At 35.7% G+C, this 19197-nt stretch overlaps 1 protein-coding gene across 2 annotated transcripts in view; it reads left to right on the top strand.

Annotated features, from left to right (window-relative positions):
- Positions 1–19197, top strand: part of POF1B (POF1B actin binding protein) — a 101346-nt gene that overhangs the window by 58829 nt on the left and 23320 nt on the right. For both annotated transcript variants that reach the window (XM_061409561.1, XM_061409562.1), the window contains 3 exons: positions 8894–9024; positions 16526–16553; positions 17993–18067. In XM_061409561.1, the coding sequence (XP_061265545.1) occupies positions 8894–9024; positions 16526–16553; positions 17993–18067 (234 nt within the window). The remainder of the gene's footprint in view (positions 1–8893; positions 9025–16525; positions 16554–17992; positions 18068–19197) is intronic.

Genomic DNA, 19197 nt, shown 5'->3' on the forward strand with positions numbered 1-19197 from the left:
AAAAATTTCTCTGTACTTGGAGCAAACTTTTGATTCTTTGGATCTTTAAGAATTAAGAATCTAAAAATAAAGAATTAAGAATCTAACTTCATCTTCAAGGTGACTCCCTTAGCAACCCTACCAATCTATTGATTTATGATCTCACTCTTTGTTCCCTTCATCTGCAAAAACTCTGAAGCAGGAAGGCATAATCACTGCCTGCCATTTCCTCACTACTCACACATTCCTGAATGCTTTGCAAACCAGATTTTAGTTTCAACTTTCTCCTGAAACTGCTTTTATTGACCTCTAAGTTGCAAATTTCACTTTCTTTTTTGGTTTCATTTTCATCTTACTCCAGTTTGATGATAAGTGATTCTGTTGATCCATTGTATTCTTGATATTCTTTCTTTCCATTATACTATACTGCTGCTTCTAATTCTCAGACTTCATTCTTCTTTCATCAGATCTTCCCCAGAAACCCATCCTTGGCCTTCTTTTCCTTTCTCTATCTCTTCTCCCTTGACTATATGGTATAAAATCTTGACTTCTATGACTTTTACATGATCACCTTTACATGGACAACTCTCAACATTTCCCTGCTAAGCTCTAATCCATAATTCATTTATTTATTTGTTTTTGGCTGTGCTGGATCTTCATTGCTGTGCTTGGGCTTTCTCTAGTGGTGGCAAGAGAGGGTTACTCTAGTTGTGGTGTGCAGATTTCTCATTGTAGTGGTTTCTACTGTTGGGGAGCACGGGCTCTAGAGCATGTGAACTTCAGTAGTTGTGGCACATGGACTCAGTAGTTGTGGCTTGCAGGCTTAGTTGCCCCGAAGCATGTGGGATCTTCTCTGATTAGGGATCAAACTGGTGTCCCCTGCATTGCAAGGCAGATTCTTAACCATTGGACTACCAGGGAAGTCACTCTAATCCATTATTTTTTACTAATTGATCTCTCTACTTGATTGTCCCACAGTCATCTCCAATTAACCACATATAGCTTTTCATTTTATTCCCTCTATTAATGATATTTTCAGTGCTCTAATTACAAGACTTAAAATTTACTTTCCCTCTCCTTTGCCACCTCACACCTAATCAGTTATCAAGATTCTTCTTATATAAAATCACTCTTACATAGCTGAAGTTGTGTTTCCTTTGTATAACTCTTTTACCATTTGATCTGCTTTATAGCTCTTATCAACTGGTCAATCTATTATATATATCAAAGTTATTTAGACATATATCTTAGCTCTTCTAAAAGACCATAAGGACCTTGAGAGAGGAGACAGTGTCTTATGTCTTTTTTTCAGTAGCACTTAAAAGTGTACCTTAAAACAGTACTTAGTAAGTTCTCAATAAATGTGGGCTGAATGAAAGCATCATGCCACTGAGACCTTTTAAGTACTTCCTGTGTCTTGTGTGTATAGCTTTTAGCCTTTGGGTTAAGGAAAAAGTTAGAATGTAAGATAAATTACACTGAAAGAGCTACGTCATGTGTGTAGTGAGTTTTTCCGCTGACTCTGCTTACATAATAAAGAAGTGGTTCCATTCCTTGAATAAATTACATACTAAGGAATGGCAGAATAAAGAAATGAAAGAGAGGTGGAGAAGAGAACAAGTAGCAAAAAAGATGGTTTCAAGAAGTTATGCATTAAAAATACATATTCATTTAAAATTAATTTCTTTGGGATATGTATCTTCCAATACAAGAAGTATTTAGAGTGGCTTAAAAGAACAAATAAGCTGTAATAGATCAGAAAAAGAAATATCAGGAACAGTATAAATATAAAGGAACAATAACTCCAGAAAGAAAAGAGCACACAGAAATGCAGGCACAGAGTTCCATGCCATTAGTAAAAGTGGGCTAAAAACTTGGCTCTGAGATTTCTGGAAACCACAGGGAGGGAAAAAAAGAAAAACATGATTAGTGACAAAATTCTCATTGTTCACAAGAAATAGCTAAATAAATTTTCAGTAGTCACTTGTATCATAGGAAAATGTATTTTATTTTCCATTCAAAATAATTAAGCTGTTACAAATTCAATCACTGGTATTCATTATAAAATGACAATCCAGACCACCTACTTTAATTGGTTAGGAGTGGAAGAATCATCTTATTTCATTAAAAAAGAAAAAAATGCCCAACCTATACATATACACCAAAAGAGGGGCAAGGACAACATTGAGTGGCTTTCAATAAAGTTAATTTTAGTTGCTTTGTTAAAGCACCTCTTTCAACTAGTGTTTTTCCATCTATTATAATTAATATTTAGCCCCAATGGCATATTTTATGACAACTTCCTCATGCAACAAATGTTTACTGAGCCTCTACTATGCTCAGTTGCTATGGTAGGAGCTGGAATTAAATAAAGATATTAAAACTGAGTCTCTACTCTCTGGTAGCTGAGAGTTTGCAAATAATTTATAACCATCTCCTGCTCCTTTTTTATAATCATTATTCAAATAGCCAATTGTCCATATGTATTAGGTTAAATAAAGACATTATCTTTATGATGATTTTTACATGAGAGTTTAATAATTTACTCATCCCCGCTAAAGCAATACCTCCAGCAACTTTACAAAATAGGTAGTAAATTATCTACATTTTACAGTTCAGAATACTGAGGTTCAGAGACATTAAGCAATACATACACTTAGCCTACAACTAGGAAATGGGAGCTCCACTTTGGGCTCAAATTTCCATTCTTTTTTCATTGCAACACTTTGCTGCCTAGGGTTACTCATAGAAAATTAAATCTTTATTTCAAGTACAGGATTGTTGTTATGAGTCAAGACTTCATTTTAGAGTTGTGATTGTTGTATAGTACATTCAATTCAGTGACAACATTTATTGAAAATCTTCTATGTACCAGGTACTATAAATGCAACATTTCTTTACTAAAATATCTGTGGACATTAAAATAGCACTAAGGATTTTCAGGACCTAAAATCCTGACACTTTTTTTCCTGCTAGGATTTCTTCTTGTGCTACAAAATAGGAAGAGAACAATTACTGTTTTCTTTTTTGCCTTGTCAGCCATATGGCATGGTACATAAAATGAATTTCACTTCACAGTTTCAGTCTGAAAACTATTAAATGTCTCAAATCAAAGTAAAATTAATGAAGTGGTAATCTTATTTATCTACAAGTGTCACCATATCATTATAAGGTTTGCAGGATAGTAATATATACATTGTAAGTTTTTCTTAATAGTGATGTTTTCTGTTGTCACATAGCAAAAAGTTACTACACAAGAGGGTCTAAGCACAGAAGACCTTGTTAGCATGTCAATGACCTTTCAGAGGGTTAGGCAATCATGTATAATTCCTTTTATATAATATGGCACTTTAAGGGCTTTTGAATCTGCTAAGCAACCATTTTAAATACATGAATGGTTTAGTGGTTTTCCCTACTTTCTTTAATTTAAGTCTGAATTGGGCAATAAAGAGTTCATGGTCTGTGCCACAGTCAGCTCGTGGTCTTGTTTTTGCTGACTGTATAGAGCTTCTCCATCTTTGGCTGCAAAGAATATAATCAATCTGATTTCAGTATTGACCATCTGGTCCATGTGTAAAGTCTTCTCTTGTGTTGTTGGAAGAGGATGTTTGCTATGACTAGTAAAAATTGGCAAAATTCTATTAGCCTTTTCCCTGCTTCATTCTGTACTCCAAGGCCAAATTTGCCTGTTACTCCAGGTATTTCTTGATTTCCTACTTTTGCATTCCAATTGACATATTTTGGGGTGTTAGTTCTAGGTCTTGTAGGTATTCATAGGACCGTTCAACTTAAACTTCTTTGGCATTAGTGGTGGGAGCGTAGACTTGGATTACTGTGATATTGAATGGTTTGCCTTGGAAATGAACAGAGATCATTCTATTGTTTTTGAGATTGCATCCAAGTACTGCATTTCAGACTCTTTTGTTGACTATGATGGCTACTCCATTTCTTCTAAAGGATTCTTGCCCGCAGTAGTAGATATAATGGTCATCTGAGTTAAATTCATTCATTCCAGTCCATTTTAGTTCACTGATTCCTAGAATGTCAATGTTCACTCTTGCCATCTCCTGTTTGACCACTTCCAATTTGCCTTGATTCATGAACCTAACATTCCAGGTTGTTATGCAATATTGCTCTTTACAGCATTGGACTTTACTTCCATCATCAGTCACATCCACAGCTGGGTGTCATTTTTGCTTTGGTTCCATCTCTTCATTCTTTCTGGAGTTATTTCTCCACTGATCTCCAGTAGCATATTGGGCATCTACTGACCTGGGGAGTTCATCTTTCAGCGTCTTATCTTTTTGCCTTTTCATACTGTTCATGGGGTTCTCAAGGCAAGAATACTGAAGTGGTTTGTCATTCCCTTCTCCAGTGGACCACGTTTTGTCATAACTCTCCACTATGACCTGTCTGTCTTAGGTGGCCCTACATGGCATGGAAAGTCTGGCACTTGTGCTGTCTGGTCTGTACCATTTTCTATGGCAAATCACGGGGATTCTGCTCAGAACACCAACTCTTCCTGTCTTCCCTGCACTTAAAAACAAAGTGCAGGATGCTGCCTCTGAAGTTTGACCCGTCTGGGCCATTAGTAGAGAAAGGTGTCTACTTTTTCTCATCACACTACTTCAAGGTTGGAAAGATATCCATTCCTTCCCTGCCTGAGGATGCCCTCTATGGGGGCCACTTCTGGTAAAATTCTGCCCTCTGCTTAGTGTGGGAGTGACTGTGAGAAGATACCCCATGTCCAAGGGCAGAGAAGCCCCAGCAAGATGGTAGGCGATGGACCAGTGCCTCTTGTTGAAAGTGAAAGAGGAGAGTGAAAAAGTTGGCTTAAAACTCAACATTAAGAAAACTTAAGACCATGGCATCTGGTCGTATCACTTCATGGCAAACAGATGGGGAAACAGTGGAAACAGTGACAGACTTTATTTTGGGGGGCTCCAAAATCACTGCAGATGGTGATTGCAGCCATGAAATTAAAAGACGCTTACTCCTTGGAAGGAAAGTTATGACCAACCTAGACAGTATATTAAAAAGCAGAGACATTACTTTGTCAACAAAGGTCCATCTAGTCATGGCTATGGTTTTTCCTTTAGTCATGTGTGGATGTGAGAGTTGGACTGTGAAGAAAGCTGAGCACCAAAGAATTGATGCTTTTGAACTGTGGTGTTGGAGAAGACTCTTGAGAGTCCCTTGGACTGCAAGGAGATCCAACCAGTCCATCCTAAAGGAAACCAGTCATGAATAGTCATTGAAAGGACTGATGCTGAAGCTGAAACTCCAATACTTTGGCCACCTGATGCAAAATACTGACTCCTTTGAAAAGACCCTGATGCTGGGAAAGATTGAAGGCAGGAGGAGAAGAGGACGACAGAAGTTGAGATGGTTGGATGGCATCACCGACTCAATGGACATGAGTCTGAGTAAACTCCGGGAGTTGGTGATGGACAGGGAGGCCTGGCATACCTGTCCATGGGGTCCATGCGATCCATGGGGTTGCAAAGAGTCGGACACAACTGAGGGACTGGACTGAACTGAACTGAACCATTCTTAGTAGGTGAAAAATGCATACATTTAAGCCAGGTACTTAGTGGGGATAAATTTAATTAAGCGAATACCCTCTGCTACTATATTACTACTACAGTGTTATTTGTGCGTTGATCACAAATACTCTGTAGTCCTGAACAGCATTCTCAAAAATGTGTGCCACTAAGCTTGAAGGGGGCCAGGAAAGAAAATATAGATAATTCAGGTGAAATATGCAACTATTGTGTGTCTACTATCTGTAGGACTCTATGATTACTACCACTTAATATTGTAAATATGGTTGGTCAAAAGAATCATCTTTGAATATCAAAGTTTATATAATGTAAATGCTAGAAAAATAATTCCACTCCTGGAATCTCATAGACAACAAATAAAAGATAAAACCCCAGATTGGAAATAGGACAAGAATTTCCAAGGCAGTAGTGAGATGAAGCCCATGGTTTTCCTTTATAAGCTACTTCCTTTCTACAGTTTTCTGAAAAATGACTACTAATTTGTCACTGGTTTCACACTTAAACATTATTGCCTTGCCTTGGGTTTGCCGGCAGTAATTCTAATCAGAGGCTTTTCTAGCAATCAGAGACAAGGAGTTGGATGGCTTGTTCATTATTATGGCCAAATTGTGATCTGATTAAAGGTATTTGATGGATGCATGCTAAAGAATCTTTAATAATTTTTGTATTTTTTGTGAAATATCACATTTTGTGTATCTGGGAATAACTATTCTTCAGCACAGTTTGTATTCCTCCTTGTTTAATATATGAAAATCTAAAGCTATTATCTCAGATCGACATTCAAGATAGCTCTCATTCTTCAGGCAGAAGAGTTGGTGTGAGATACTTTTATCTCAAGTATCTTATCAACTCAGTATTGTCCCAGAGAAAAAACATGCATCCATTAGAGCTACCATTATTCTGACTGGAAACATTCCTGTTTCATTGGGAGGCTCTCCATCTTGGCTTTTTCAAGTCAACAAAAACATGGTTATGAGCCAACTTTAAAGGAAATGGCAAAACAAGCAGTTCCAATAAAACTAACATCTACCAACCTGTGATTTAGTAATGAAAATATTGCTACCTGGTACATCATAATTTTTGGTTGGGCAATTTCATTTTATTGAGCATAGTTCCATCAAAAGCTTAAAAGCAAATGAGAATATGCCTTCTGTCTATCTTCTCCTCCATACTTTTGAACCCAACTGGGTTTTGGTTTTTACTGTATTACTTAAAAGTTATCATGATTTGTGTACTGTATAAAACTAAGGAGGAATATACACACAAAGGAGTAAAATTTTGATTCCTGCTTTTCTACCCTGACAGCTGTTTTGTCAAAAGAACCATTCTACAATTTTAATGCTCTCACTTTTTCTCAAGCTGATTAAAATTTGTTACCTGAACTTGAGTCATATTTTTCACAGTTTCACAATAAGAAAATCAAACTCTTGACAGTTTCAATACCTAGCCCAACTAACCTCCAAAACAATGCAGTTAGGGACAGTGTAATTCCCAAGTTGTTGAAAACACAAACACAAAGGTCTTCTGGAGAGGTAATTCTGTGTAGTAATTCTGTGTCCTGGACTCTGAGATTCTTTATTTGGGTGTCATACTGAAATCATATGAGCAAAAATTTTAGTAATGGTACTAATTACTAATGTGGGCAAAGAATTCTATACCCAACATGTTTACTAGTATACAAGGCAATGATAAGAGAATATTTGGGTAAAAATAAAAAGGAAATAAATACTTCAAGATAATTTGAAATATAAAATCAGTTAAAATGGAAAGGAAAAAAAAGCTCCAAGGCTTTTGCAGCATTGTTAGGTCATTATAATCTGCTAAGAGAGAAAAATAGGCAAAATACTAGGTGTATCACATTAATTTGCAGATTTTAACAAGGAGCTCAGTACTTGAATATTCTTGGCTAAAGAAATGCCCTTTTCTACTTGGGAATGTTAACGGGTTTGGGAGGGGCACAGAAAGGTAAGGCAGGAAGGTGTTATCTCACTAGCTAGCTATAGCAATGAAATAACCTGAGGGTCAGTGGAATGACATTGACACGACAGCTAAATTTTCCTTTTATCCAGTTAACTTTAAAATCTTTAAAATCATATTTGAAATTGTGTTTTTAGGCTACTCCCAGTTTGATGAATATATAAGGTCCATAGGAGAGAAATGCATGAATAAAACATGAAATCAAAAGTTAACAATTATTCAGAATAAAAACTTGCCTAACTTTGATCCTTACTTCCTTAGAGGGGTCTGTCACAGGAGAGCTCACTGCCAAAATTTGGAAATCTAGGTAGACCTCAAAAGTCTGTCTCCAACTCTTACTACAAGTTCAATTTCATTACTGCGATTAGACATCTGAATTTAGGAACAGGTTGTAAGGGATCACCATTATGTTCTTGAGGAAGTGCTGCTTATACTCTTTTAGGCCTTTTTAGCCATTCTTAGCTAGCTACTTTAAGATAGAAACCTGTAAAAATTATTTTGAGAATCATTTGGCATTTGGGTCTCTCGTAACCAAGTAGATGACTTATTTCATTTCAAGGATATTTACTGAACAACTATAGGGTGTTCAGTCAGCAATGTGCTGGATACTGTGGAATATACCAGAAAGTATGATTCATTCTTTACTCTTAAGTTTATTTCTTTGGGTAGGAGAGGTTGCTGAGAAAACCAAACAATCTTATCTATGACCCTATTGATAATAATTTGTGTTTAGGATTTCAAATCTCTCTGAGGTCTGTGAATTTTCTACATTTAGCTGTGAGCTAGTTTTTCCCATGTCAGGTTGACTAGATATTCAGCTCAAATAATAAATGCAGTGAATCCAATAAGAAATAATGAAAACACATTGAATTGAGAAAGTTTATTTACTCTTTTAGCTGTGCTAGTAATCAAATAGATTTTAATTGACATATTCAAATCCAAATGAGATTAATTCATCTATAGTCAGTATAATTCAAATAAATCACATTTTCTTTTCCAACAGGGGACAGATGAATAAGCCATGTGATAATAATGAGCCATTCAGGGATTTTGATTTACTTGTTTTACTTTTTATTTAAGCATCTATATTCAAGAATTTTCATGTAAATTATTCATATTGAATTCATTAGATCACTTAGACTTGACTGAAAATCTGAAAATGCCATTACAACATTGTTTTTTCTTTGAATTCCTCCCATATTGAAAAATGCATATGACAACTGCAAAGAAATTTTAGTGGCTTCATTTATGTGATGACTTTGTGATGTTACTTGTATTAATAGGCTATTTCACTTTTTTCATTTCACATCAAAATATCTGTGAACTTAGAAACACTTAATATTGTTTATAATAGTAACTGATGTTTTCTTTAGGTGATAATTCAGGATGACAGCCCTGAAAAATTGGACCCCAAATATTTTGGAGAATTGCTCGCTGATCTAAGCCGCAAAAATATGGATCTATATCACTGTTTATTAGAACATTTGCAGAGAATTGGAGGAAGGTACTATAAAGATATCATTTACCTTTATGTTGTAGCTTTCAAAAACTTTACAGTACTCTGGTATTTTTTTAATAGATTTTATTTTTTAAAGCAACTTTAGGTTCACAGAAAAACTTGAGTACATTTAATGGTGTAACAAGATAATTATATGAGCAGTTCAGTCATTCAGTCGTGTCCAACTCTTTGTGACCCCATGAACTGCAGCATGCCAGGCTTCCCTGTCCATCACCAACTCCCAGAGCTTGCTCATACTCATGCCCATCAAGTTGGTGATGCCATCTAACCATCTCATCCTCTGTCGTCCCCTTCTCCTCCTGCTTTCAGTCTTTCCCAGCATCAGGGCCTTTTCAAGTGAGTCAGTTCTTTACATCATGTGGCTAAAGTATTGGAGTTTCACCTTCAGCATCAGTCCTTCCAATGAACATTCAGGACTGATGTCCTTTAAGATTGACTGGTTGATCTCCTTGCAGTCCAAAGGACTCTCAAGAGGCTTCTCCACCATCGCAGTTCAAAAGCATCAATTCTTTGGCACTCAGCTTTCTTTATATGAGCAGATATCAGGAAATACTGCATTTTATTTATTTATTTTTTTATTCTTAATATGCTTTTTATTTTATTTTATTTGTGGGGAAAAAGTTTTTTTTAATATAAATTTATTTATTTTAATTGGAGGTTAATTACTTTACAATATTGTATTGGTTTTGCCATATATCAACATGAATCCGCCACATATTCCCCATCGTGAACCCCCCTCCCTCCCCATACCATCCCTCTGGGTCATCCCAGTGTACCAGCCCCAAGCATCCAGTATCGGGCATTGAACCTGGACTGGGGACTCGTTTCATATATGATATTATACATGTTTCAATGCCATTCTCCCAAATCATCCCACCCTCGCTCTCTCCCACAGAGTCCAAAAGACTGTTCTATACATCTGTGTCTCTTTTGCTGTCTCGCATACAAGGTTATCATTACCATCTTTCTATATTCCATATATATGCGTTAGTATACTGCATTGCTGTTTTCCTTTCTGGCTTACTTCACTCTGTATAATCGGCTCCAGTTTCATCCACCTCATTAGAACTGATTCAAACGTATTTTTTTTAATGGCTGAGTAATATGTACCACAGCTTTCTTATCTATTAATCTGCTGATGGACATCTAGGTTGCTTCCATGTCCTGGCTATTATAAACAGTGCTGCAATGAACATTGGGGTACATGTGTCTCTTTCAATTCTGGTTTCCTTGGTGTGTATGCCCAGTAGTGGGATTGCTGGGTCATATGGCAGTTCTATTTCCAGTTTTTTAAGGAATCTCCACACTGTTCTCCACAGTGGCTGTACTAGTTTGCATTCCTACCAACAGTGTAAGAGGGTTCCATTTTCTCCACATCCTCTCCAGCATTTATAGCTTGCAGACTTTTGGATAGCAGCCATTTTGACTCACGTGAAATGGTACCTCATTGTGGTTTTGATTTGCATTTCTCTGATAATGAGTGATGTTGAGCATCTTTTCATGTGTTTATTAGCCATCTGTATGTCTTCTTTGGAGAAATGTCCATTTAGTTCTTTGGCCCATTTTTTGATTGGGTCATTTATTTTTCTGGAATTGAGCTGCAGGAGTTGTTTGTATATTTTTGAGATTAGTCATTTGTCAGTTGCTTCATTTACTATTATTTTCAGCCCATTCTGAAAGCTGTCTTTTCACTTTGCTTATAGTTTATTTTGTTGTGCAGAAGCTTTTAATTTTAATTAGAGGAGAACATAGGCAAAACACTCTCCGACATAAATCACAGCAGGATCTTCTATGACTCACCTCCCAGAATATTGGAAATAAAAGCAAAAATAAACAAATGGGATCTAATTAAAATATCTCATTTTAAGAGTTAATGGACTTTATGAAAATCATCGAAGAGATCATACCAACTCTTTTAGGGTCAAAAGAGAATTAAGTGGACCTTCTTTTCTAATGTACTTTTATGTCAAATGCTATCACTTGGGCAGGGAGCTCAAATAATGCATGGCATACTATGACATTTTAAGATATTACACTGATGATATAAGATGCAATCCAATTGCTAACACACTACTGTTTATCTTCCATTGACGTGTGTTCAACATATGAAGACAAGAGTTTAATATACATTTAGGATTATATATTCTTATAAATATTACATATTATTTTAAAATTTTATAGAAATATACAAATATTTATTTATAAATTGATATTATAACATGGTATTATACAATAATACATATTTAGGTATATAAACATGAACAGTTTATCAACTATTCATGTGTAGATGAGAGCGTATTGTCATGAAATGAATTTCATGAACTATACTCCAAAAGTTGCCTTTACTACATAATCACATCATATACGTGGTCATCTGTCAGGCAAAACTTAGGAAAGCTTCATAAATTCCAAAAAGCCTGGAAGATAGAAGAAAGTCAGTAGAATATTTTTCTAGTTCAGACTTCACCAACTTTAGATTCTTCTACTTCTTAGAAATCTTTAATCTCTTCTCTATCTCATTTCTTTCTACTTATTAGAACTTTCTAAAATATAAATTTATTTATTTTAATTGGAGGCTAATTACCTTACAATATTGTTTTATTAGCTTTCTCCTCCCCAACTTTTCTTGCTTTTGTATTTATGATTGCAACCGTTCTCTTAACCCTCACCCTCAACTGCCTTGCCTCTTAATTGTATTGTCCCCCCACTTAGCAAAATTCCAACTCTGGATAGTCTAGTTCTCTGCCTTATCTATTGTTTTCTCTTTTCCTCCATTCAATACTCATTGCCCACTACTCCTAGAATTCAGACACTACCCCATGAGGGGTGTTTTATTTACCCTTGTTTCTTTGGTGCTTAGTGTGATGACTGGTTTACCGTGGCACTTAATAAATATTTGTTGAATGAATGAATGGTTTCTTTATGCTACATCCATGCAGTTGAGCACAGTTAGAGACAAGCACAGCTATTTATTTAAATTGGGGTCATTATTTGTTTCCATCTTTAGCTGGGTTCAACAAGGTTTTATGCTAATAAATATCCTCTCCCTTTATCCAAACAATTATTTCACACATTCATTCATTTGCATAAGGTCACTACCTTAAAAGCTTTCCCCTGGTTCTGAATAGTCTATTGAGTGTTCATTGTCGTGCCAGACACTGTGCTAAGTGCTTTTTAAATATTATCTAGTTTGCACAGTAACCACAGAAAGTTTAAAATTGAATTCCCAAAGAGAATAAGTTATTAAAATCACATAGCTACTAAGTGCTTGAGATGGATTCAAACATTTTTGAGTACTCTTATACATATAAGCCATGACTTGGCTTTTCTGCAAAGCCTTCCGTAGATACTGTTTGGTTTAAATTGTCTGCAATATATTTAACAATTCAGAGACACATAGCTAGTATAAAAGTATAAAAGGCTTTTATACTACTAGTATAGTAGTATAAAAGGCTTTTCTGTAAAGCCTTCCCTAGATACTGTTTGGAACACTGTTAGGTGTTCCTCTTCTGTGTATTTATCATGCCCTGTGAATATTTTTTTTTAAAGTATCACATTGTGAAATCAACAGCAGATAGAGACATTCTTAAGTACCCTGATTGTAGATCTAGGGTTCGTATCCTGGGTTCATGTCCCAGCTTTTATTACATACTAGATGTGTAGTATCAGGCAACTTGTTTAACCTCTCTGTACTTCAGTTTCTTCATCTATAAAATAGGGATTATAATAATAATGATACTCATTTCATAGATTTGTTATAAGCCATAAATGATTTATATAAGACATGTGCTTAGAAGCAACAAGAGCATCATGTGACAACTTGGAAATTGACCTACAGAATCAAAAACTCTGGCGTAAGGCCAAGTAACAAGCCCTCCAGAGGCTTCTAATACATGCTCAGGTTTGAGAATCACTGACCTAAGGCTACAAAAGTGACTCGGACTAGAACATATGGGAGAACCTTTTTACCTTAGGCAAATCACTTTTATACTAGCTATGTGTCTCTAAATTGTTAAATATATTGCAGACAATTTAAAGAAATTATCAACTTTTTGAGTCATCAAATTTGAAAAGGTTGCAGGATTTAGACCAATTTTACACTGCTCAAATTTTGCATTAGATCAGTTATGTTTTTGTGAAGGATAGGACAAGTTAACATTTGTGTTTAGATTGTCCAAAACCCATTCAGAGGTCATGGCCTTGACAAAGTTGCTACTCAATAAAGGCTTATAGAATGAGAGATAAATAAATTCCAAATTTATTAGTCTCATACTAATTAGAAGTAGACAAAATAACTAAGCAAGCAAGTTAAATATTTTATAATGATCTTCCAGCTAAAAGTATAATCTGGGGTTTTGAAATAACTTCCTCTCATTGAAGGTTTTGATAAATATACATGGGTGACCTAAATGTGTAATTAAACATTTCAAAACGCTGAACTTAATTTCTAGAGTATCTAAAATATCAAAAAGAAAATAGAAAGTTAGTGTCTCCACATTAGTAAACACTCCAGAGTGGAGACGATCTCATAAAATTTGGGGGCTTAAGAGTGTTTGCTTGTCAGAAGGTTGTCAGTTTCTTTCTGTTCATTCCTTCCCCTCCTTTCATCCTCTTCATCCTCTTCCTCTCCTTTCTTTGTTTTTTCCTTATTAGATTCCTTCCATCCTAGGAGATGAGATGCCATACAATGAGCACCACTTTTTTTTATTTTCTGCCCACTGTAATTCTAGCCACTGTTATCTTGTACTGAATGGAAATGTAATACACATTGACCTTTCCACTTCCCAGCTCTGTTCTCTTTGTTTCCACTCTCTCTCTTTCTCTCTTCCACCCCTTTGGTCTCCACTTTTCTTCTTTTTAAATTGCAATTCAGCAATGAGTTAAGCTGGAGAGTCAGGATAAAGAAAGGTTATCTTATGAAACCATTTTGGTTACATTTGTAAATTTCAGTATTATTTTCTGTTGATTGTTCCTTGTTTTGTTTCTTTGTTTTGTTTCCTTATTTGTAGTAAGAAGTGACTAGAGATGTGTTTACTAAGTTGGCATTGGAATTATAATTTTAAACATAAAAGGTCTGTGATAATTCCAGTTAGCATTATGACTCATATTTTAACTTGTTTAATCTTCCATACACATGCAGCTGCTTTAGTAACACACAAAAAAAGTAGAAGGGCTTCCCTGAGAGCTCAGATGGTAAAGAATCTGTCTATAATACAGGAGACCTGGGTTCGATTCCTGACTTGGGAATACCCCTTGGAGAAGGGAATGGCTACTCACTCCAGTATTCTTGCCTAGAGAATCCCATGGACAGAGGAGCTTGACAGGCTACAGCCCATGGGGTAGCAAAGAGTCGGACATGACTGAGAGATTAACAAAACACAACAACAACAATAAATTAGAAGATATTTCATTTTTTTCACTAGGGACTCCCCACAATTTCTATTTTGGCCACCTAGGAAATACCACATACATATACACAGAGAGTTTTGTATATGTACAATACATACATAGGCAGTCATGCCTTGGGAAATGAAGTCTTCAGTTCTCATTCTCCACATTAGCTTATGTATTTTTATAAATGCATGCAAGAGGCTTTGCACAGTGAGTGATCCACTTACCTTTGTAAGGAATACTCATAAACACTTATATAGAAGGTAAAGAGCTAACATTACTAGCTTATATCTCTAAATTACTTTTTTATTATACTTGACAATATGGCAGTTGTGTATCTATGATTTCCTAAGATTGTCTTACTTTAAAATATTTTGTTTTGCTGTCAGAACGTGTGTACTTGTTTTTTTGTTTGTTTGAGAAGTATGTTCACCATATGTATTTTGGGTCCAACATTTCCACTAAGGGCAGAAGGAACAAGTAGGCAAGAATAAGGTCTTGTCTGTTGCCACTGACAATGCTAGAACTATATCTTTCCCAGCTTTCAACATTTTCCCAAGAAGCCAGTGCTAGACTGGTATAACCACTTATAATCATCTTACAGCATTTGTCTACCTCACATGGTTCCACAAAGAGCCTTCCAATACTCACAGACAAACCCTCATTTTGATACTGGAAATTCTATTATCTCACTAAAATTTTGGTCACGTTGCTTAAGGCTCAGTGCAGTTCAGTTCAGTCGCTCAGTCACGTCCGACTCCTTGTGACCCCATGAAACGCAGCACGCCAGGCCTCCCTGTCCATCACCAACTCCTAGAGTTCACTCAGACTCACGTCCATCGAGTCAGTGATGCCATCCAGCCATCTCATCCTCTGTCGTCCCTTCTCCTCCTGCTCCCAATTCCTCCCAGCAACAGAGTCTTTTCCAATGAGTCAACTCTTCGCATGAGGTGGCCAAAGTACTGGAGTTTCAGCTTTAGCATCATTCCTTCCAAAGAAATCCCAGGGCTGATCTCCTTCAGAATGGACTGGTTGGATCTCCTTGCAGTCCAAAGGACTCTCAAGAGTCTTTTCCAACACCACAGTTCAAAAGCATCAATTCTTTGGCACTCAGCTTTCTTCACAGTCCAACTTTCACATCCATACATGACCACTGGAAAAACCATAGCCTTGCCTAGATGGACCTTTGTTGGCAAAGTAATGTCTTTGCTTTTCAATATGCTGTCTAGGTTGGTCGTAACTTTCCTTCCAAGGAGTAAGCGTCTTTTAATTTCATGCTGCAGTCACCATCTGCAGTGATTTTGCAGCCCCCAAAATAAAGTCTGACACCGTTTCCACTGTAAGCCAACTTTTTCACTCTCCACTTTCAGTTTCATCAAGAGGCTTTTTAGTTCCTCCTCACCTTCTGCCATAAGGGTGGTGTCATCTGCATATCTAGGTTATTCATATTTCTCCCAGCAATCTTGATTCCAGCTTGTGCTTCTTCCAGCCTATGTCCCTATATAAGCATTTGAATATCCTTTAAGCTTTGTCACTGATATGCGTGTATATATATATATATATATATACACACACGTATACACACACACACACACACACACTGTAGTATAGACTGAAAGAGGTAGTCTTGCAAGTTTTGATTTTGCTTAAAATGGTATGAATAGCTTAAAGACACTGTAGGGAAAAGCTGAAATCAACATTGAAAGGGAGCAATACAAGGAGAAAAAGAGTTGAAAATAGAGAATGACTGACTATTACTGTTATTGTTCACTCAGATGTTATTTGTTGCCAAACACTGAAGACTTCTACATCTAGTCACAAATAGACTTGTTTAATGGATGGTACTAACTAATTCTGCATATTCTATTGGTTTGTTATTGTTTATATTTAATAGATTAGCTAATTCCATGAAAGTTATCTTTATTTTTGTGAAGTGCCATTTTAGTTAGTTTAAAATTTTTCATTTGGATTATAAATTTCATTTGGATATATTATGACATCAAAAAATAAGATAAAATATTTAGAACATTAACATTTATATATGATCAATGTATATATTTTCCTAAGATTGTCTGTTTTTCATTAATTCTTGCAGCAAACGGGACTTTGAGTCTATAGATGAGGTAAGTGCTAAGAGTTGAAAATCAAATATAGTTGATAACAAAGCAGATTCTGGTATTTGCACTAAAAATATTGTTTTAATTTGGTATCTTTATTAGACTCGACACATAGGTTAGTGAAAGATACAATGATCCTTTTGCATTTGAAATGATATACCATTTATATCTTTGTAATGGCTGTAAAAGTGATAATTGTTAAAAATAATAATCATTCACACACAAAAAATGTTTTACCAGCTGTCACCTTATGATTTAATTTGTCTTTCCTTATGAGAACATTTAAAAATTCATTGACTACATAGTCTCTGTTTTAGAAAATTGAAATCTACAGTAACTAAATTTTAATTTTAGTAAAAAACTAAACTTTTTTAACGAAATATTAACTTAAGTTGCTGGCTGCTGCTGCTGCTGCTAAGTCGCTTCAGTCATGTCTGACTCTGTGTGACCCCATAGACGCAGCCCACCAGACTGGAGTGGGTTGCCACTTCCTTCTCCAATGCATGAAACTGAAAAGTGAAAGTGAAGTCGCTCAGTCATGTCCGACTCTTTGTGACCCCAGGGACTGAAGCCTACCAGGCTCCTCCGTCCATGGGATTTTCCAGGCAGGAGTACTGGAGTGGGGTGCCATCCCTTTCTCCGACTATTGGCTACTCTTGCCAAATAGCCAAAGACTTGAAGTAAATTTTTTCAAGTATCAATTCTATTATATACACACATCTTGCTAATAATTACTTTTAATGGAATAAGTCATCAAATAGAGAAAGAACTGATTTCAATGTAATGAAAAGCACAATGGCTACTTTTGTGTTAATTTTCATCCTTATTTCCAGTGTATTGATAAACTGCATCCGTTATAATAATTCAGTAGCCCTAAATTGCTTTTATGAAGTACTGACTTCAATTTAGCTTCTCACTTAAAATTTGTTGAAGCTTCTTAGTGTTGTTATGGCAACATCATAACCTTTCAAAAGATTATGCAAAATTCATGCAATTTGCAAATTCTCAATAAACCTTTGTTTTTATTTCCCCAAATTTTTATTTAAAAAAATCCACCTCTAAAATGTTATACCACCCAACAAAACTTCTAGTTGTTGAAAGATACACTGGAATAAAGTGTTAATGGGATTTAAGTGACTACACTTTTGTTTTTAAGTTACTCTTTTAAAAAATAGAAATGGAACATCTGATTGATTGCCCCAAACTGTCCTCTAAAATCCCTGGAATGCAGAGTTCTTTCCATGGTGTATGTAGTACCATCAATTTTTTACAAGTAAGAACTGATAAGGCTACTAAAGTTTGTAGGAACTATTGCCTAAAAAGTGAAATAATCTTTTGATGTCTCTAAAAATAGGCCCCTCTCTATGAAAGTCTGTGGATTGCTGATCCTAAGATTAAAACACTAATGTGTATCTGTTAAAGGATAAGCCTCTCTTTTCTTACAGTCAGAAGACATTGAATCATTGATTCCAAAAGGATTGTCAGAATTTACAAAACAGCAAATTCGCTATATTCTGCAGGTGAGATGGAGTGAAGAATGCCTGTGAATTCACAACTAAAAAAGCGCTGGCTTAGGATGTTTCCTTTAATTAATAACAGAAAGGTTTAAATAAAAATCCTGTTTCACAACAGTTGATTACATTTTGATTAAACAAGGGCTGAATTATAGTTTGGTCAGACCATCAAAGACTAGTATTGAATGACTAACATTCAGGAAATTGTTATCAAAATATTATTCCCGAAGAATGCCCTTATTCTCTCCTCGCTGCTGTAGCACAAACTGACTCTAACTTACAGACTTCGCCCTCCTCTTCTCCATTCTACTTTCTATACCTCCCTACCCTACCCCTGGCAGATGGAAAGGTCATTTCATTGATTTTCCTGAATTGTGGAAAGTTAGAGACCACTGCAGCAATATATTCCCCTACACTGAAAGGGAGAGACAGATCAAGATAGATCAAAATAGGTGCTAAAGAATATAGCTAAAAAGAAGAGTGTATGTGTTTGCAAGAAGAGATTCTAAAGATAATCTAGTTTTGTCTAGTGAGGCAAATTTCTAAGTTTGTTATTTGATCTCAAGCTTTTATTGATCATTCACATATTGGACCTTGCATCTTATCTGTGCAACTTAAGTGAAATATAAGTGTGTATTATAAACAGACAGTGGTATAGGGAACACTTATGCTCTGCAGAATCTGAATCTTGGCTATAGCCTTTATATTATTTCTGATGGCACGAGGTCCATCCAAAGTGTAATGAAGGCCTGTTTCCTTGAAAAATTGAGAATGTTTGCATCTAAGTTCCTGAGAGACATTAGTCTGTAGTTTTCTTTCTATTCTCTTTGATTCTGGTGTCAGGATAATTTAGCTTCATGAAATGAATTGGGAAATGTCTCTTCTATTTTCTGGAAGAAACTGTATAAGGAGTGGTTTTAATCATTCTTGAAACATTTGGTATAATCCTTCAGTGAGAATATCTGGGCATGGATGGCATGCATGTATATTTTTTTAGTTTAAAAAATTCTAAATTCAATTCCTTAATAGTTACAGATCTATTCAAATGATCTGTTTCATATTGGATGAGTTGTGATAGCCCGTCTTTCTCAAGGAGGTAGTCCATTTCATCTAAATTGTCAAATTTTTATGTGTAT

This window comes from Bos javanicus, chromosome X (assembly GCF_032452875.1).
Source record: "Bos javanicus breed banteng chromosome X, ARS-OSU_banteng_1.0, whole genome shotgun sequence".
Taxonomy (NCBI): domain Eukaryota; kingdom Metazoa; phylum Chordata; class Mammalia; order Artiodactyla; family Bovidae; genus Bos; species Bos javanicus.